The 19,394-nt window shown below is 48.8% G+C and overlaps 1 protein-coding gene across 1 annotated transcript in view; it reads left to right on the top strand.

The window, feature by feature from the left end:
- Positions 1-1,664: 1,664 nt before the first annotated feature.
- The window catches only part of LOC144931745 (zinc finger protein GLI4-like), a 76,510-nt gene continuing 58,780 nt past the window's right edge, over positions 1,665-19,394 (top strand). The window contains exons 1-2 of the mRNA XM_078855987.1: positions 1,665-2,091; positions 17,591-17,739. Of these exons, the coding sequence (XP_078712113.1) occupies positions 17,604-17,739 (136 nt within the window). The 5' untranslated portion in view covers positions 1,665-2,091; positions 17,591-17,603. The remainder of the gene's footprint in view (positions 2,092-17,590; positions 17,740-19,394) is intronic.

Here is a 19,394-nt window from a genome sequence, read left to right as displayed (position 1 = left end):
CATCACCGCTCCACACGCGCGGGAAGCCCCCCACCACCATCGCACGCGGAATTTACGCACGCGCGCGTGGCACGGACCACTCAAGCCGGCGTCGTTCACGCGCGTGCCAGCGGTGTTTGCGCACACGCTGGCACGCGCGCGTGGGCGCACTTGTTAAGGGCGTCGCTACATATTTCCTTTCTTTATTGGCGCGATTTCATTTGCGGCGCGGAATAACGACGAGAACTGGACGAGATTGGCGTCTGGCGGGGCACAAGAGACCGTTGCCCACATGTTGGACCTAAAATCACAGCGGCATTGGTGCACCTCACTCAGCCCGAAAGAAAATCTCCCGCCCTCGGCTCTGCCCGCGCTGGTATATCGGGTGTCAATTGTCAACACAAAGGCACTCACGCACACAGACTCACGACAACAGCCGCCGTTCACCACTGAGCGAAGGGGACAGGCAGACGCAAGTCAGCTGCAGATTACCCTCAGAGGCTGGTAATCCTTTCCAACTTAAATTGAGTTAACCACGGAACCACGGAGGGGAATCACGCCCGCAACACAACAACCGCCTTTCACCAATTTGTATGTTGAACTTCTTTCGCACCGTACGTAGCCAACCGTGCTAATCGGAGGTGTGGGGGAAGGACAACAAAACTAAACACAAAAAGCAGTTCTCAAGAAATTAATTTTCAATCACTACGTTGCTCTGACGTCCCCGCGGCGCTCGTGCCATGCTCGGTGCACTTTGAGGCAACGTGAAGCGTCGAAGGCCCGCTGGCAGGAGGTCGTGGAACAGACTGACCCCCAGATGCCGTAGGTTGACTGAGATCACTGGCAGATGCACCAACGCTGCTCCCCGCACGCACGCACACACGCACTCGCCGCATCTGCAGTAGCCAATGACGGCGGCGCTGGAGGAACATGGACGCACTAATTAACACAAAGCCACATCTAACACGCGAGCATCGTTTTGTTTGTTTGTTTGCCATGGAGTGGCTGCCCGGCTCACGTGCACGCTGCAATGTGCAGTCATTGTTTAAACGCTCGCACATGGGGACGGGGCGTAATCGGAGAAAGAGGCGATGTACTCTGGGCACCGATTTCGGTGAAGCCTGCTCTCAAAAAATTCCCAATAAAATAACAACACGCTAATGTGGACGATAATCGCCGCACCTCGTGGGTGCCCGCGGCGACTCCACTCGGTTGAGCCTCTCTGCTCGCCTCCCGATCACGCGGCACGCGAGATTCCACGACTCGCACTGAGCAGCCCCTCCGTGTGTCTGCCTCGCTCGCTCCCCCAGCGAGCGAGCCCCCCTCGGGAGGAGCCGTCCGGGCGACGACTCGGCAACATCTGTTACAAGTTTGTTCCCCAACTCGCGCCGCGGCGAAAAACGAGACTACACTCCAGACTCCATCCTGCCACAGTAACGCACGGGGCTCACAGTTCTACAAAGAAGGGGCGCAATAAAACAAGGGGGGGTGGACAAGGTTCTACAACGAGTGTGGAGGTGTGTAGAGGTGGGGGGGCATGAAGACGCGTAGGGGTCGGTTGGGGTGGAGCGGAGTTGCTAGGCGTGTTCACGTCTCGCAGTGATCCGCAAGGCATGAGCCGGACGGATACGCGAGCTGGCAGCGGGGAGGGAGGAAGGGGTGTTCGGGAGGGTGGCGGTGGGAGGAAGAGGTGGAGGAGAGAGCGGAGGGAGTGAGAGGAGCGGCCAACGAGCTGCGCGACGAGCCGAGGGGCGGGGGGCGGCTGTCAAGTTTGAGAAGTGAGAAGTTTACAAGCGGCGCGAGTTAATATGAGTCCCCTCTTCCGCTGCACCCACGTGGGCTACCCGCGCTCCGCCATGGAGTAGCGCGGCGCGAAGAGCTGCACCGAGTTGGCGAAGGAGCCGCCGTTCCCCGCCTCCCTCCCTCCTCCTCGTGCACCCGCCCAGCCAAGCCCGATCAGGCAGCAGCCTCCCCCCCCCCTTCACGGCAGCCCTCCCTGCACCATCCTCATCTTCTGCGTTCCTTCTCGGGCGGCTTGGATCGCCGCTCGAGGGTCGGCGTGCTTCTCGGAGCCTCCCGCCGCCGCGGCCTCCTCCTCTCCCCTGGTACCAGGTACGGGGTCCCGGCTCACTCCTCCCCGGGGTGTGTGGTCGCTCATGCGCGCTGTTTACCCGCACGGTCACACGCGCACAATCACATGCACCCACATGCACGCGCGCGCGCGCACCGGGCCGCTGTTTAAAAGCGGCTTGTTGGTTTTGCCGACAACAAAGCCGACGCAAATCCGCCGGGGTCACTTGGCGTTTAAAAAAAGTCCTGGGCTCCGCGTCCCTACGACAATGGGGCTTTCCCAGCAGAGAGTGGAGGAGACAGCAGCCAGTCTCCTCGAGTCGCGCGTTTCTCCTCCGCGGTGTTTTTTTTCTTCTTCTCGCGAGTCGAGCGATTCCTCGCGCGGAGTCAGTGACTCGCAACACTCAAGTCCCGCGCGCTCCAGGGAAACTTTGTGCGCCGCGCAGCGACCGTGTCTCCCGCGGGTCGCTGGGGAAGTGTGGCGTGGTGAAGGTGGCCTTCTGTGGAGACTGTGCACCTCACCACGCCAGGGCGCCGTGACCTGCTTAGAGCACCTTTTGTGCTGCAGGTTGGCGCGTATGATGATAGCGATGATGATGATGGCTCCACGATTTCCCGGGACATGAACACAGCCCCGCATACACACGCGCAGAAAACTAACGCGTGGCACGGGCCATGCTTTCATTGTTTGAGAGCTCGAATCGAAGTTCTGAATCAAACGATGTCGTTTGAAACGGTCAGAAAAAAAGACACGAGGCTAATCGCAATTGTCGATGAAAATTCGTCCGTTCCCAGACAATTACGCCTGCTGTACCTTGCGGTGTTCGTGCAAATGCGACGTGAGCGGGTTTTGACGCAGAGCAACGCGTGTTGGCTGCCTTTGATCATTACGAACTGAGGTCCGCGTAGTTCGGTTTTGAGAGTTCGACTCTGAGTGCAAGCGATGAGACCTCTGCTGTGCGCATCACGCGTACGCGATGGGGGAGAACAATCACGTCTCCCAGTATGCTGGGTACTTCAAGATGTAGCGGCGGCTTCACAGAAATCCCCGACGTGTCGCACCTGTCCAGATCGCAGTGGTATAGTGAGATGTAAGTGGTGTTTAGTAGTGGTGTTTGTATTATACGGAACTTTTTATTCCAATTTTCCAAAATAGTTTTGGTGATGCTGCTGCTGCGTTGGCAGCGGTGCACGAACACAACGCACCAACTCGGCAGATTCGTCAAAGACACTGGCCTTATAAGGAAAACGTAGATAATAGACGATTTTTCTGGAATGGCTTTTCTTTCTCCGGGTACGACGAAGAAGGGGCCGTGTTCCGAAAAGTCGTCTATTACACTGGTCAACAAAAAAAACACATTTTTTTTCTGGCCTGGACTTTTGCAGCTGTTTTAGACTAATTGCAGGGTGCTGATTCCAAATCTGATCTCCGATTTGCTTTATCACATCTCATTTTATGCTATCGGCATACCCCATTTTCATTGATTTTACCAGAAATGTACTCTGTCACTTATGATTGCAAGTTGTTGCGAGTCAGTGACTGCTTTAGTGTTAAATATGGTGCTGTATTTTTAGGATAGTGTGTTTATAATAGAATTTTATGTAGATATCCACATTTATTTAATATTTTTCTTCTGCAGTTTTTATTGAAAATGCAATATTTGATATCTAAAAAACCTGATGTGATAGACAAAAACTGATGCCAGATTTGGAATCAGCACCCCAAAATTACCTTAAAACCGTTGGAATACCTTATGCCAGAAAAAGTGTGTTGACCAGTGTTATATATTTGGCATTCGAATGCTGCAGTGTTTATTGCCGAATGGGCAATTTGATTTTTCTCAGTCGAATGACACATTAACAGGGAATACACATACTATTTGGTTCTTTCGGTAAAGTCACGTAGGGAGAAAATTAATAGATCACGACGTTTGGGTCGCAGGAGAACCGCTGCGTCAGCAGTTCTCCTGGTGTGTTTGTCTCACCTGATGACGGTTGCTTGTGTTGCGATCGAAACGTCGTGATCTATTAATTTTATACCTACGTGATTTTACCGAAAGAACCAAAGAGTTTTGATTCCTGCAGTCACGAAAGCTTTAAATGAAGGAATACACAGTTTAAAAAAATGTAATAGCGAACTTGCCACGCTGATGCGCGCATAAAATACAAACATTGAAAATGTAATCCATCTGTACGGATGTTTGACCATTTAATGTGTGTGTGTTCTCTTTGGGTATTCCAGTTGGCACCCACATTACACTCATTTATGTAGTTGGTCCAACAATGCTTGCATTAATGCGAAACCCTCCGAGTAAAAAAACAAAAATGTTAAGACAGCGAGGCTTATTTTTTTTGTTATAAACTAAGGGCATTATTACCATTATTGACGGTATTGAGTTGCGATTCGTGAAAATATAACGCACTGTATACTGTGGTATCGCTGCAACATGAACATTTACTTATAGATGCTCCAACTGATAACCTCGGAAAACCCATCGTCCTCCTCCTCCACGTGCAGTTCGGTCGCATTAAACTCGCCCAACACGTACGCGTATCGTGTAATCAATTGATAGCGTTGGATAAACACGTTGCACACAAAAAAAATCCACTGCCAGAATGGAATTCAAACTAAAAGAGTATACCGCCTTTAGGTTCGGTGAAAAAAATAAGAAGGCTTGGCGTTGGTGGTATACGTGGTGGTGGACATAATTGGCTGAGCGTGTGGTGGAACTTTCACATTCTTATGGCGAGAAGAGTATTGCCCTCCCTGGGTTCACCACCGCCAAGTCATACGGAGCGGAGCATCCCCCCCCCTCCATGTGTTCGCGTTTCATCAGAGCGGCTTGGGGCGGTGTGGCCGATTCTGACAAACCTCGACCCCTGGCCGCAGCGGTCAGCGCTACGCTGCGCTACGGACCCGGCGACCCGAGTTCGATTCCCACTCACGGCCAACACCCAGTGATGATTATCTAAAACGGCCATGGGCCTCCCCTAGGTCGACTCAGCCTCAAATCACTGCGTGGTGCGGTGTGTAAACGATCGCACAGAGGTGGCCGGGCGTGCTGCTGGTCACACACTCCCTCGTGTGCCGTGTTGGCCTTCATAGGTGTTCGCTCGCAACACTTGCCCCAAGAATCTGTTAAGGCTATAGGGGCGGATCTTTGTATGCAGTTGCATGTGTGCGTGTTTAAAATCATTACCTGCGTGGCTCGTGCATTCCCGAACACCGCTACACTTACTAGTTAACTTAGGAATTCCCGAACATTACTGCAAGTAGAGTTAATTTAGTTTCAGTAAGATACGAGCTCTTCTCGAGATGAATACCGCGCTATTGTTACTCCTGGGACCAACGCGAACATCGTCGTGGCCCGCAATGGGGGAACACGTGGCGTGGATTATTTGTGGCACGTGGAGCAGATATCACAGTTCCACACAACTGCAGGTCAATCACCGACTCGCACAGAGACGCGTTTAATCGTGTCGTCCTTTCCCCGCACGCCCGAATAGCACGGTTGGCTACGTACGGTGCCCAAGAAGTCCAACATACAGTACATACATCCAGGACAGCACTGTCTCAAATCCCCTGACCGTTTGTTGAAAGCATCCCAAGCAGCCGCGGCGCGTTGCCCAGGACACGCACGCGACATCCCTTGCCGACGAATGCTCAAAGAGAGCTTACAACAGAGAAGGCCGATTTCAACGAAATGGGTAAACAGAATTAGTGGCAATTTACTCCAATAATTGCGGGCCGATTGGTTAAATAGCTGTGGAGGTGGGCGGCGGTGGCGGGGGGGGTGGTGTATTTAAAGTTGTTGAGATGCGTATCACTGCGCGCGCGCGTGTGTTTGTGTAAAGCCTCTCTCGTACAGCGACGAGCGAATGATGACGAACGCTGCCTCAATGGAATTGCGATAAACGGGCACAATGGACCCGGCCTAGCGAACAACGACTCCTCGTGAGTGGGGCAGGCATCGAGAAGGCGCCACGTTCACAAAAGCGCAGCCCGCGCTCTTGCGCGCGCGCGAGATGTTTTAAGTCGACGGGGTTGGTTGACCGCGCGCGTTTAGCGATCACGCGCTCGGTGTTCATCCACCGAGAAATCCCTCAACCACCACCGCCCCTCCCAGCAACCTCTCTCTATCTCTCTCTCGCCTCTCCGCCGTGAGGCCGGGGTTACATTAGGGCTCTGCGGCACTGCGCGTTCGCGCTTGACGGGTTCCTGCCGAGGATCTTCTCCGCACCTCCGATTCCTCGCGCTTGGCTACGTATGGTGCGAAAGAAGTTCAACGTGCATACGAGAGATTTTTTTTCGTCGTTTCAAGCGACTCTCGTATAATAATATACGTTTTAATAGCGCTTGAAGAAACCCCACGAAATAACTGTTTTAATGGAGTTCACATTTATATAAGAGTTAGTTGTTGGGATAGCTTAAGGCATGGATCTAGGGTTAGAGTTACGGTTAGGACTGCGGTTAGCGTTATGGGTATGTAAAGTGCATTTATCAAAGGCATTTTTGCGTGGAGTGCGAGTGACCGTTATAGGAGTCATTTTGAGATAATTGCTTTGTTGTATCAGCTCTGAGATTCCCGTTCCGTCCTCCGGACGGAGAAACGGGAGGAGGTGCCTGTGGACAGACGCCGGTAGAAGTGGCCGTGCGTGTTTGTTGGTACCACTGGGTCCGTGGCTGTGGACACGATGCGCAAAGTCTCCCAAAGCCGTCGCTGGGCAAATCCCACCGCTACAATTGCCACGAAGCCGCGTCTCACCTTGTGATTAAATCACACGTGGAGTCGTCACCCTGCACGATACAGCCGCAGCATTCGGGCAAACCGCTGTAATTTAATAGCGATGTAATGTGCGCGCGTGTGTGTCTACGGTCAGAGAGAGAAAGAGAGAAAAAAAAAGTCTAAATAAATATCGGAACTTAAATAAACAGTTTCCGTAGTTCGGAAACGCTCTCAGGGGAGCCAGTCCTCGCGTAGACCTTCTCAGTGAGCAGATGTTCTGTCACTTAAACAAACAGAGCCGCCCATAAATAACGCGAGACGCCTTCGCCGCGCAGTGCGACGCGTTGGTTTCAGTGCGCCGCAATCCGAGCAGCCGTTCTGATGACTGCACAACATGTAATGAATGACGCGTGTACGTTGTACAATCGTCGTCTCCATCGCTCCCTGACCATCGCCAAAATGTAAAATTCACAACAATGGCACGTGAGTTCGCAATCCGATTGGCGCAGTGCACCATAAACCCAGCGACGTGAGTTTGATGCCCGGCTGCCGGCCAACGTTAGCGGCCACGGGATATCCGAACCAATTCTGGGCTCCCCTTTCCAAATCGGCACTGACCAGCATGATAAAGTTTGGCCAAACAACCCCCATGATTTGAAACGCAATGTGGAGCATCGGATTGACAAAGGGGTGTAAAATAATAGATATATATACACACACACGCATAATATCATGGAGTGTATATATGAGGTTCGTATGTATTTGTTGAACTTTTTTAGCACTGTACACAGCCAACCGTGATAATCGGAGGTGCAAGGAAGGATAATTCAGCCAAAATCATTACGTGTGACGTTCTGAACAAGGCAAATACTTTGCAGGAATGTTATATAATTATGCTGTATGACGCGTGAAATGTTATATCACAAATTCTCCAACATTTAACACCACATGCTTATAGGCAACTCGACATTGTTTTATACTCATGTGCTGGACTTATGTTCTTAAAGTGGTGAGTGTTGATTGGTGTAGCGTATCTCTTCAATGACTGTTTTGTGATGTTCTGTAACATCACTTAACACAACATCACATGTACACACCGTGGCTTTGCGTTTTCTTGCAACATGACCGACACGATTTCAGTGGAAAATGGGTTCACATAAAATTTACTTCATAAAAATCGTGCTTTTTTCAGTCTGCTTCGCTCGCACTACGTCGGCTAACAAAGAACAGACTCTTCCTTTATGGCTGAAAAAGTCCCGTCTCTCAACATCGTGTGCCCATCCGATATCTCTGCTGACAAGCGCATCTACATCATCCACAGGCTTAAAAGGGAGGCTTTCTGTAATTGCCTCCTGGCCGTGCTTTCATATCCACCGGCGTGTTGATGGAGTGATTAGTGAAGAAAAGGAAAGCCATGATGGACCACAAAAATAGGTTATGATGAAAACAAGCATTCCGAGTTCCTTCTTGAACCCTGGCCGATACGAGACGAGAGCATGACTGATCCGACACTGTGTAAACATTTTATGAAGTTATACAAACACTTCGCCGCAAACGCAACTTGTTATTTCAGCTTAATGTCATTAGGATTTTTGCTTCGTGTCGCATGCTGTTACCGTGAGCCTTTCCCCTCACCTCGAGCTCGGAGCTCCGTCTCTCCCTTGGAGGAGCTCGGAGCTCCGTCTCCCAGAGAGTAGATCGCGGGTCGCCGGGAGACACCACCTCTGTGCCGTGCCGGGCTCGGCGCATCGAGCAAGGGAGACCATCTCGTGCCGGCTGTATCTTAACTGGAATTCACCACCCAATGCCTCAAGTTACCCACGGGCGTAATTCAAGCTAGCATTGCCATGTAGAGGTGAGAGGTCATTTTTGAGTAAATTACGGGAAAATTGGCAGTGTGGGTGCTGGGACTATTTAAGGACAGTGCGAAATATTCGTGTATGGGAGCAGGAAGGAAAATGTTGGGATGATGCTGTAGCTGTGTGATTAGAATGACTGTGAAGCTTTGGCAATAATATTTCCATCTGAATTCAGTGATGAAATGGATCTAGAGCTGTTGTTTTTTGCAATTGTCTGGTGCCAGACCTTGTTTGTTAATTTACTGCAACTCAGGCTTTGGCAATACAACAATCTTGGAGGTTCAAAGCTGTGTACACTTCATGTAGCATGTGATTTAATGGACTGAATATGGGGAGCCCCACAGCGTTGTAGATATCTAACTGGGAAGACCTCAGACCGTTCCAACCTGGGTACTTTCCTGATGGAGATGCAGACTGTCGATCTACGGTATTTAAAAACCGTGTTTATTGTTCTCTCATTTGTACTGTGAGAGTTGTACTGAGGTGGTCACCACCAGTCCTTTCGGTGAGATGTGTGACCTGACATTCGCCTCCGTGATTTGCATTTATTTGGTGGGCCAAACGTAGGGGCATTCCTGTAAAGTTACGAGTTCACTTAGACTACTACTGTACACTGTGGTTATTACTCACTCCCTCCCTCCCTGCCCAATATCCCACAACACGGCCCAGCCTGGTGATCCACAGAGTGAACCGCTGTGCAGGAAGTGACCTCACATGGCTGCTATTGCAGGCACAGCTGTCTCGCATTAAAGGTGGAGCCACGGATGCCAGAGATGCACGCCATCAAACTGCTACGCTTATGTTTTTATCGCGTGCATTTATTTTTGCTTTTCTTTTGTTAATACTCGTCGAGAACACGATTGCGTTTAATACTGAATCACTTGCGAAGGGCAACGATTTGGTTTTCGTCCGTAAAGTTCATGGACGCCGCGCTGTTGCCGACTGAACTCGCTTGCATTCCTCAGATTCTTGCAAAGATACTTGGGGGAATTAAAATGGAGACTTGGAAATAAGAGTGGGAATCGGTCAACATTTCACCGTCGAGAATTGGGGCTCTTTATATTTTCCTTTTGCCGCTATAATTTGTAGACCCCATGTGTTCTTGTTTACCGTCAATTGACCGTATTTTCTGAGCAGCGATGACGTAGGTTTGTGGAGGGCACGTTACCTAATTTAAGAAAATTACTTTTTAGAGATCGTGCTGTTTGTTGCGCTCTGTAGTTTTCGGTCTGTAACTCTTCATGTTGTTTCAAGCGGAACGTGTTAGATTACGACCAGGCTGCATTGGGCCACTCCCCAACTCTGTGATTCTGCCGTGACTTATTTGGCCTCGGGAGGTAATGTGGATCGCAGGATGCTTGTTAATTCAAGGGCCTCAGAAAAATAACGTGTAACGCTTTTTTGTGTCAGTGAAAATTATTCTACTTTGAGTTAAACGGAAAAAACACTGCTCTATAACATATAAAAAAACATCAGCTGCAATGGTAGTGGTGTAGAAGCACAGCCTGAAAATAGCCATTTATTTTCTCAAAACTACCTTGTAAAGCAAGATCTGAAACGTTACCATGTTGCATATTTTTTCCATTACAAGTCAATGGTGGGCTATTTTCACCACCAAAACTTTGGTGGCGTTGTAAAACAAGCCTCCAGTTTTGAGCTCACTTTATGAACCGTATCTTCATAATGAGATATGACGGGGTACAGTTTTAATGTACAGTACAAACATTTCCATGGTTAATGTCTTAAAGTGAAGTATGTCCTGTCCACCAGTGCTGTTTCCATGGCTACGCTGCGTAATGTGCATGGCACAGCAGATGCCCCTTTTCCATGATGTGGCGCACGGCAAATTTGCTGAAACATGGCCGGCGTTGGTCTGATTTGCCAAAACAACCACTCTTTCGACAACTGAGCAATGTTTAAGAAACATGTACTCTTATTTAAGGAAATTAAAGGTTCACAATGGGTTTTCTTTCCCCTACAACTTGAGCCATTCTTTTAACACTCAACAAGGAATTGACCAAACACCCCAAGCAGCACACTCGCTGTGAGTGTCTCCACACTCAGTGCAGCAGCATTCCTGGATGGACCAAACGGCGTTATTGATCTTCTTCTTGGTTCTTTCGGTAAAGTCACGTAGAAGGGAAATAATACAATAATAAAAATAAATAAATATACGCTGCCAAGCTTGGTGGTGTTCATTCAGACGCTGTCTTTCCGACAGACCTGTTCTTCACCTGAGGACGGCTGCTTGCGTTGTGGCCGAAACGTCGTGAGAATTGTATTTTATTATGTTTTATTTTTATTCTTTCATTATTTCCCTTCTATGTGACTTTACCGATAGAACCAAGAAGATGAATCCCTGCAGTCACGAAAGCTTTAAATCGGCGTTATTGATGTTAATATTATTTTGTTAGCTTTAGCTGCTGGTGTTGAGTTGGTGCCCCATTTTATTGGCGTTGCGTTGTGACGCACAACTTTGCGGCACAACCAGACACGCACTTCATTTCATGGATCGCACGTGCGCATTCTAAGGGATTTTTTCCCCCTTTTCAAAGGGACCGCCTGACAATTTGCTTGCGCGTGCAACAGCACATCAAAGGAGGTGTGCGTTTCTTGTCTGCGTGCAGCGGCGCCGTGCCCCAGTGCCGCCTCCTCCTCTGTGCGTGCGAGGCATGCTAGCGTTGGGATGGGGGTGCGAAGGCCCTTTTCGGGGATCCTGCCGACAGGAAATTACCATAGGCACGTAAAATGCTGCTCGCTCGTGGTGCAGAGTGTAGCTGGGTGCTCTGCAGTCGGAGGAGATAGGAAAGGGGAGTTCCCAAGTTGCCTGAATGCATGGTGTCATGCAGCTAGACTGAGGGCCTGCCAGTGTACAATAATTCAACTCCCGGATCTACGGAACATGGCTATTCATCACAGGGAGGGGTCTGGCCGGTGTGATGATCAAGTGAAGAATGGCATAAACAGCGCCGAGCGTGGGCGACTTTAACCGTTGCGAACGCTTCGCTGCACAGTGTTGCTGGGACGGTTGGGGTACGCGTCTGCGGAGTCCACACGAGGGCAAACGACAGTGGCCGTGTGCGCACAACAGCTCGTGTTCACGCATGGAAATGTGCAGCTTGCACGTTTTAAGGGCCTGCAAGTGTTTTACTTAAAGGCACATTTTAGCCAAACTTTTAGGCCCCAATTTGGTAATGATGACAGGCGGGGCTTTGGGATTTGGTGCCAGGTGCGGAGTGCCCTGCAGGGTCCACAGACCTGACCCAATGCAGAATTGAGGGCAGCTCCCCCTGGAACCCAGCAGCTGAGTCCTTATTTCAGAAATCCCACGGCCGGCTCTGAGGATGAGGCATCTTCTTTAACCCGCTCAGAAATCTCCAGTAGTTCAAGTGTCGTAACGTGTTTTCTGCGAAGCTTTGATTTTATATGAAAGCCATTCCACTTGCATTAACAATACGAAGGGAGAGGCACGTATCAGAACGTACTTGTTGTAGAGCCGCTTTACAATCCGATCTTGTTGTTTTTGCAAAGTTTGTGTGACAATGTGGTGATGTATGGTGTCTCAATGGCAGACGGCCAGATTAGCTTGACCGCATTTGGAAACAGGTCGATGTCTCTCCGACGATTTGTTTTAATGAAAGCAAGTCTGGCAAAGCCAAAAATATTAAAAAATAAGCACCGCAAGGGCCTCCGCATGCCAGTCTCCACAACGCTATTGTGAGCTTAAGTGCCGTGTAAATCTGTGATTATTTTCTCTAAGCCTCCATTCAGGCCTAGAGTTACCTCACCCAATGTTTCCGTTCAGTCACCGCCGAGAGACCGGGTTGTGGGGGTTGGGCAGTAAGGAGGGTGAGGCTGAGGGTGCTGAGTGAGAGCCACATGCCGGCCGCTCTGCAGGAGATGGCGCTTGTCCACGGTGGTTGTCCATCTTTCAGGCATTGGAGCATTTTTATTAATCATTTGTTTGTACCCAAGATTTCATTGGCAACACAAGATTTTCGAGTCTGTGCAAGCTCACCCGATCACGTAGATGCCCGCTGAATTGAACTGTACAGGGTGGCGATGTTTTTAAGTTGACCGTGATGGGAAAAATTCAACCAATGTGAAAACAAAAATGTGAACTTTTAAAGGAGCCCACCTCATCATTCTGTCCCATGCATAGCACGCCGACTTTTCTAATCAAAGGCTCCCTCTCACAAGGCCTTGGCTGGCTATTAGCAAGAAGACTTTTATGCCTCCAGGGTAAGATCAGGGCATGGTAATCTGTTGTGAAAACCTGACCATTTTATGGCCCATGGGGGCTTAGGGCCCACATTGCAGGTCCGAAAAGCTGGCCGTGTAGGTGTTAGATATACACATTCTCGCGTTCAGATGTGTGTTTCGGTTTGTATTGTGTGTTGTTTGACATGATATCTGATGTTTCGTTTCACGTGCTTGGAGCTTAGTGACACCATCGGACATTGTGCCAAACAACACGTGACACAACCCACAAACAAATCTTCTGGGAGCTTCACGATAAAATGGCGACAAGGTGCGCAGAAGTAATGGACACATCGCTGCCGACACGTGTTGTAATCGTAGCAGAATAATGCTCGCAAAAGTTGATTTCGTTTTATTAAAAAAAAAAGAATCCTTGAAACATCGGCAGGCTGCAGGCCATATAACAACATCTAATGCATGTCATAAAACAGTGCCATGCTTTGTGGAAATATCCCTAAAAATAGGGTCAAAGGCATTTTTGGGGGGTCAGGAGTCATGACAGGCTTATTACGCGGAATAGGCCAGGCAGTGTTCCGTGAGCAATGCTGTCGAGTGCCGATGTCGCTGATGAATTCACGCGAGCCTCTGAGGAATGAGCCGTGTAGAGGTAGCGAGGAGAGTAAGCACTGCCAGCTCGGTGGGTTCACGTGGGCAACACAGCCACGAGGGCTTGTAATGATGACTGTAACATCATCGCTCGCCATGATCTATCCACTGCTGGACGAATGCCTCCCCCCAAGCCGTCGCCATCCCCCGTGGTCTCACGCCGCCAACAACAATTCATTCGTGCAGCTACATACGCACAGCAAATATCTTGCATCAGATAATTCGAACATCGATAACTGTGAAATAACATAACCTAATCTCGTTCAAACTGAGTTGGCACACGACAATCATAAAGTGGTAATAATTTTTGGTCTCGTAAAATTGGAACAGATGTAAAATAGCAAACGCAGTTTGTAGCTATCATGCCTATTTCACTGGATGCAAACACGTTGCCTGTATAGCTTCATGAATGTACAATGCAAGTCTTTACAGAGCAGCACTTTCCGTGAGTTTACCTGCGCAAAGATATTTATCTGGATGAGGTGTAATGTCTGCTTAGGAGACATTACGCAAATTGCACGTCATAAAATACATTGATGACGTGATGATGATGATGATGATGATGCAACGCGTTGGGACCGAAGCTGTGACAGCAACTGAAGGTTTGTGATCAGGAGGTCCTGGGGTCGATCTGGGCGAAGTATCTATTTGGGAGGGACCATGCTTCGACAAACAGCTCCTCGTCGAGGTGTCCGATGTTGTAGCTTCCAGTGGCACCCGCCACGCTCCTCTCAGACCTTGTTTCAGGCCTCACGGCACTTTTCCCTCCTCGTAAAGTTCAGCCTGTGGGAGATTCATTTGGGAGACTTCGAATCAGCTGGAGCAGACGCGTCTGGTTTTTCAGCAGGCAATGTTTCCATGATTAATGCTGTACAACTTAATAACAGATTTATGGACAGGAAATGTGCGTGTACACTGCTGCAATGCAGGAATGACGCCAATGCTTGTACGTTTGTTAAGGGCGGTAAGTGTGCACTTGACTAATGGTTTGGTCACACGGTCAAACCCTTGGATGAAAAGAAAAAGCATTGGGTCGGCTTTCTGATATGATGCCTTATTTTGAAGTCATAATACTTTTAGAGTATAAACAATTGGGATCTCTTTATTACTAGTGTCCTGCCAATGTAATCTCCAGCGGCCTGGTCTCACCAATATCATCAAAACAGTTTTCTTTTCTTGATGTGAACTCCCAAAACTTCAAGCTGCTTTCAAGGCAATTAGCGTGGGCAGGACTTACAGCATGAATTATGTAGAGAAAGTGTCTTCAAGGACATTACAAATTAGATGTCGTTAATTTAAATATCGGTTAAAATGCAACAAGCTCGCCTAACAGCGGCACACTCTTTTGATTATGACAAGGAGCGTGCCTGGGTGGCAGACAGATGCACATTTCAGCTGATATATATACAGAAGCATGAAGACAATCAGAAAATGTTCTAAACGTTTCATCTTTCTTTCATGGCCACGTCGAGTTGCCCCCGGCAGGGAACTTTTTGTAGGCGCACGAGGCCTTGGTAATAAACCTCACTTTGTGGAAGATCCTCAATTCGTTACCACTCAAGGGACCATTGAAATCGGGCCGCCGTGCAGTAGCAATATTCCTCTTTGCGATGAACGCTGGCCCCTTTTGCACAAACGCTTTATACACGATGAAAGGCGAAAATCACAGCTTTGCCCCCGAGCCCAGCTCCCGTGGGTCCGTGACCTCGGCGGGTGCGACCTCTGACACGGCGATCCGGGGCCCCTCTGGGCGGCTGCCTCAGCTCTTCCCTTCCCGGCCGGCGGAGCCCCCGTAGAGCTGCTACACGTCGGGCCTGGCTCGCGTCGCGTGTGGGGGCATCTGCAGTGAGTTTGCAAAACTACGGCCAATTATATTACCGGCGGCTTCGCATTCCCCAGCCGTGCGCGTCGACCACTCGGTCCGTCGTTGCTCTTAATGCTGCACTTAAAAGGCACATATGTAGCATGGTTGCGATTTACACGTATTTATATATGTTCCCAGATATGGTGATGTGGCATTATTTATCAGGTGATGGTGGTGGTGGGGGGGGGGTTTCTTTGTTTTTAATCAGGAGGTGAGTGGAGGGGATATATTTCTTTGCAATGCAATTCTGTTGATCTTTTTACAGAGTGGGAATGATTGTGGAGAGGTCCGTTTGGTTGATGTGGTAACACGTGGTGTGAATGTGCTCACCGTGAGCTCCACTCTCACTGTAAAACAAGCGCCTTACATGACCGACTACTTATCAAACATTCTGATGAAAGCTACCAGTCTCTCATTATCATAAACTATGATGTAAATAAATACATAATGCATCCCCTGTCATACCACTGCTGCTTGAATGCCCTCCCCCATGCCATATTAGTCATACAATGGTCAACAAAGGTTGGTAAAAATAAGGTGGGGGAGCAAGGCAGGATTAGTTCAAACGTCAAATGTTGTTCTGCCCCCTCTGCTCTAAAAATGGGGTAATCGCCTAAAATATTGGCTACTGCTTATTTTATCTATGATAATGGAGGTTTTCTTTTTTCCATTCAATTGGGGAAAACACTGGGTCTTCCTAAAGAGTTCAGTTCCATTTTAACCAATAGCCAAACTGTGTTTTACCTCTCACGATGACACAATTCCGTGGGCAATTTGATGCATTTTAAGCCTCCGGGCAGATTCAGTGCCTTTTGTAAACAAGCCAAAAGCACAGCTAATTTAAGACTTTAGGTGAGGGTTTTTGCAGCCTCGCAGAAAGGTTCGTAGTTTATTTGGCCTGTAACAATGCACGCAGGAGGATTACTGGCGCGATGCACGTGTTTACTCACCCTGGCGGGACAATGCACAGGACATAATGGCCCAACTTGGGCGCAAACAGTGGGAAGGGTTGGGGGAGGATAGGAGGGAGGGAGGTGCAGGGACGTGGATGGCATTGTGAGTGAATTCGGGCCTCCTGCCGCACACACGCAATAAGCTCCAACGTCAAAGACAAAGGTCCCACGTGTAGCCTTAACAGGCTGTTGGGGCAAGTGCTGTTAGCGAGCACCTATGAAGGCCACGCCTGGCCGCCTTTGTCTGTCCAGTGGCGATGTTTACACACCGCACCAGGTACTCATTTGATGCTGAGTCGACCTAGGGAGGCCCAGGACCGGTTCAGATAATTAATCATCACTGGTGTTGGCCATGAGTGGGAATTGAACTCGGGTCGCCGGGTTCGTAGCGCGCTACACGACACACACACGCGCAATATCTCTCACACAAGCAACTCGTGGACCAGAGACGCGGAAAGTGCCGTCCAGTCGTTGTCTCACGGGACAACAAAATCAACAGTGCGGAGTGTTTTGGTGTAATAAATGGAAAAAGAACGATTATAATGTTCGTAACATAATACGTGTGATTTTTGCCCTCTGTCATTTTTGTTCTGGAAGTCATTTTTTTACGATGAGTTTTAGATTCAGAAAAAAATTTCAACGGTGGTTCAAATTTTTGGACAATTTGGTAGTGATCGCGGAAGATCATGGAAAAAGTAAAAAAAAAGTGCTCATAAATGATGGAGGAGGTGAGTAAGCTATTGGGGAGGTGAGCGAGTTCTTTATGAGTTGACTGTCAGCAGAGGAGGTGAGTTCACGGGGAGGCGAGTAACTTCTGGAGGAGGTTAAGTGAGCCATATGAGTTGGACGGTGGAGGAGGTCGATAGTGGAGGAGGTGGGCGACGAGGAGGCGAGTCTTTGAGAAGATCAGTAATGGAGGACGAGTAAGCGAGATGCTGGGTGAATTTATTTGGTTGTTTCGGTAAAGTCACGTAGATAGAAAAATTATAATAAAAAATAAAGTGAAAAAACCCCCCACTAATGTATACTGTAGCCTGGTTCTTAATCGGAGTTATTCTACTGGCAATCGATAATGTGGACTTTAGCCTGGTTATTAAGTTCGTTTTTATTTCACTTTATTTTTTATTATCATTTTTCTATCTACGTGACTTTACCGAAAGAACCAAAGAATATGAATCCCTGCAGTCACGAAAGTTTCAAGTCATGCTGGGTGATGATGTCTCGGGACAGCTCCATGCCTGACAAGGTGGCTTCCTTTGCCCCCCCCCCTAGGGGTGCCCGAGTGATGCCGGTAACCATGGAGACACCCGGGCGTGCTGAGCGACCAGCGGGCAACTCCGGGGGGCCCGGGGGGCGCGCGAGATCGACGTCGGACGCGGCCCCCGAGCGAGTTGCCGCGTCGAGCACCACCACGTCGCAAGGTGAGGCGCGGCGGGCCGAGCCCCAGCGGGTCGCGGGGTCACGACCCCGCCATGGGGGCGGCGAGTGGGGCCCACGCGGCGCGACTCAACAGCGGTAGGCACCGCAGTGCGCACTCGGTTAGAGGGGGGGGGGGGGGGGGTGGAGGGGGGCACAACGCAACAACGCAGTCAACTTTCGGTGAAGTCACGTAGATAGAAAATAAAAATAAAAAACGTATGAAATAAAATTTAATATAAAAGCAAAAAAAACCCATGACGTTTCGATCGCGACACAAGCGGTCTTAATTTTTTTTTCTATCTACGTGACTTTACCGAAAGAATCAAAGAATATGAATTCCTGCAGTCACGAAAGTTTTAAGTCAAAATGTAACGCAGTCAATGTTAAACGAACTGTGAACAAAATGTTGAACGCAAAACTGAATGAGGCAAACGGGATGATCTGCTCGTGTCTGTCATGCACGCTGCTCAAGCACTCGCCCCTTGTGTTAGAAAAGGCTGACTTGCCAATCCTTTAATTGGACACGTGACTCTTAAGAAATTCGACGGGGAATTGAGCCTTCAACAAGAAATGGTGAGGGGGTTAGGGGCTGGGGTGGATCAGCTACCTCAAACCACCACCCCACCCCCCCATCGCACACGACAGGGCTTGCTGCTCACATGCGACAACATCTCGCACTCGGGTGCGGTAAGTTCGAGACTGTTCAAAAAGGCAATACGTCGGATGAGACAAAATAGCAAAACAAAAATCCTTGCATGGATCGGGCAACAACCGCAAACGAAAGTCGCTATGTTGGCAGTAAATAAAAATGGGCTTGGGCAGGACACATCGCGAGATGGGGGGGGGGATAGCCGATCGACGAGACTGTTGACGGAGTGGTAGCCAAAGGAGAGAACGTGCCCACGCTGAGGTGGAGCAAGAAGATGGGTCCATGTGCAAGCCGTGGGATGGACGTTGGCAACAACACTGAGGCCCCAGGAATGGCGACGGCATGGGGAGGAGGCCTTCATCCAGTAGTGGCTATACGGTGGCTAATGATGACGAAGACAAATCAATCCCGTTGTTTATCCATTGCTTCTAATCATGGCAAATCGAAAAATAAGGATGATATTACGAGCAGAAATGTAGTTTCCACTAAATATAGGGGGTGTAGTGGCTTCTTTGCCACTAATTGATGGAAAATAAGTTTTCACCAGCACATCATTGGTAAGAATATATCGCCAGTGATGATAATTCTGAATTATTACCATTATTGTTGGTTTTTCGTTACTGTTAATATGCTGCTCACGTAATTTGTGGTGCTTTTGGTTTAACGAGAGTATAATTGTGAAATGTTATTACAATGTATTTGTTTTCCATTTGAAGGGGTTCGTATTACCTCAGGATTAATCTCTGTTGTGTCATGAGTAAAACTAAATAGAATACAAACTTGATTTGAAGCTTTCGTGACTGCAGGAATTACTCTTTGGTTCTTTCGGTAAAGTCACGTAGAAAGAAAATAAATTAAATAATAGAATACGACGTTTCGATTGCAACACAAGCAATCGTCATCAGGTATAAAACAAACCTAGTGAACTTAAAAATACAATGCAATCCAACATAGAGAGTTGGCTAATACAACAGTCAGCACCTTACCTAGTTGATTACATTCTTCCAA

The sequence above is a fragment of the Lampetra fluviatilis genome, chromosome 1, assembly GCF_964198595.1.
Source record: "Lampetra fluviatilis chromosome 1, kcLamFluv1.1, whole genome shotgun sequence".
In the NCBI taxonomy this organism is placed as follows: Eukaryota; Metazoa; Chordata; class Hyperoartia; order Petromyzontiformes; family Petromyzontidae; genus Lampetra; species Lampetra fluviatilis.
Note: the sequence above shows the minus strand (reverse complement) of the source record. Positions and strands in the feature narration are given on the sequence as shown.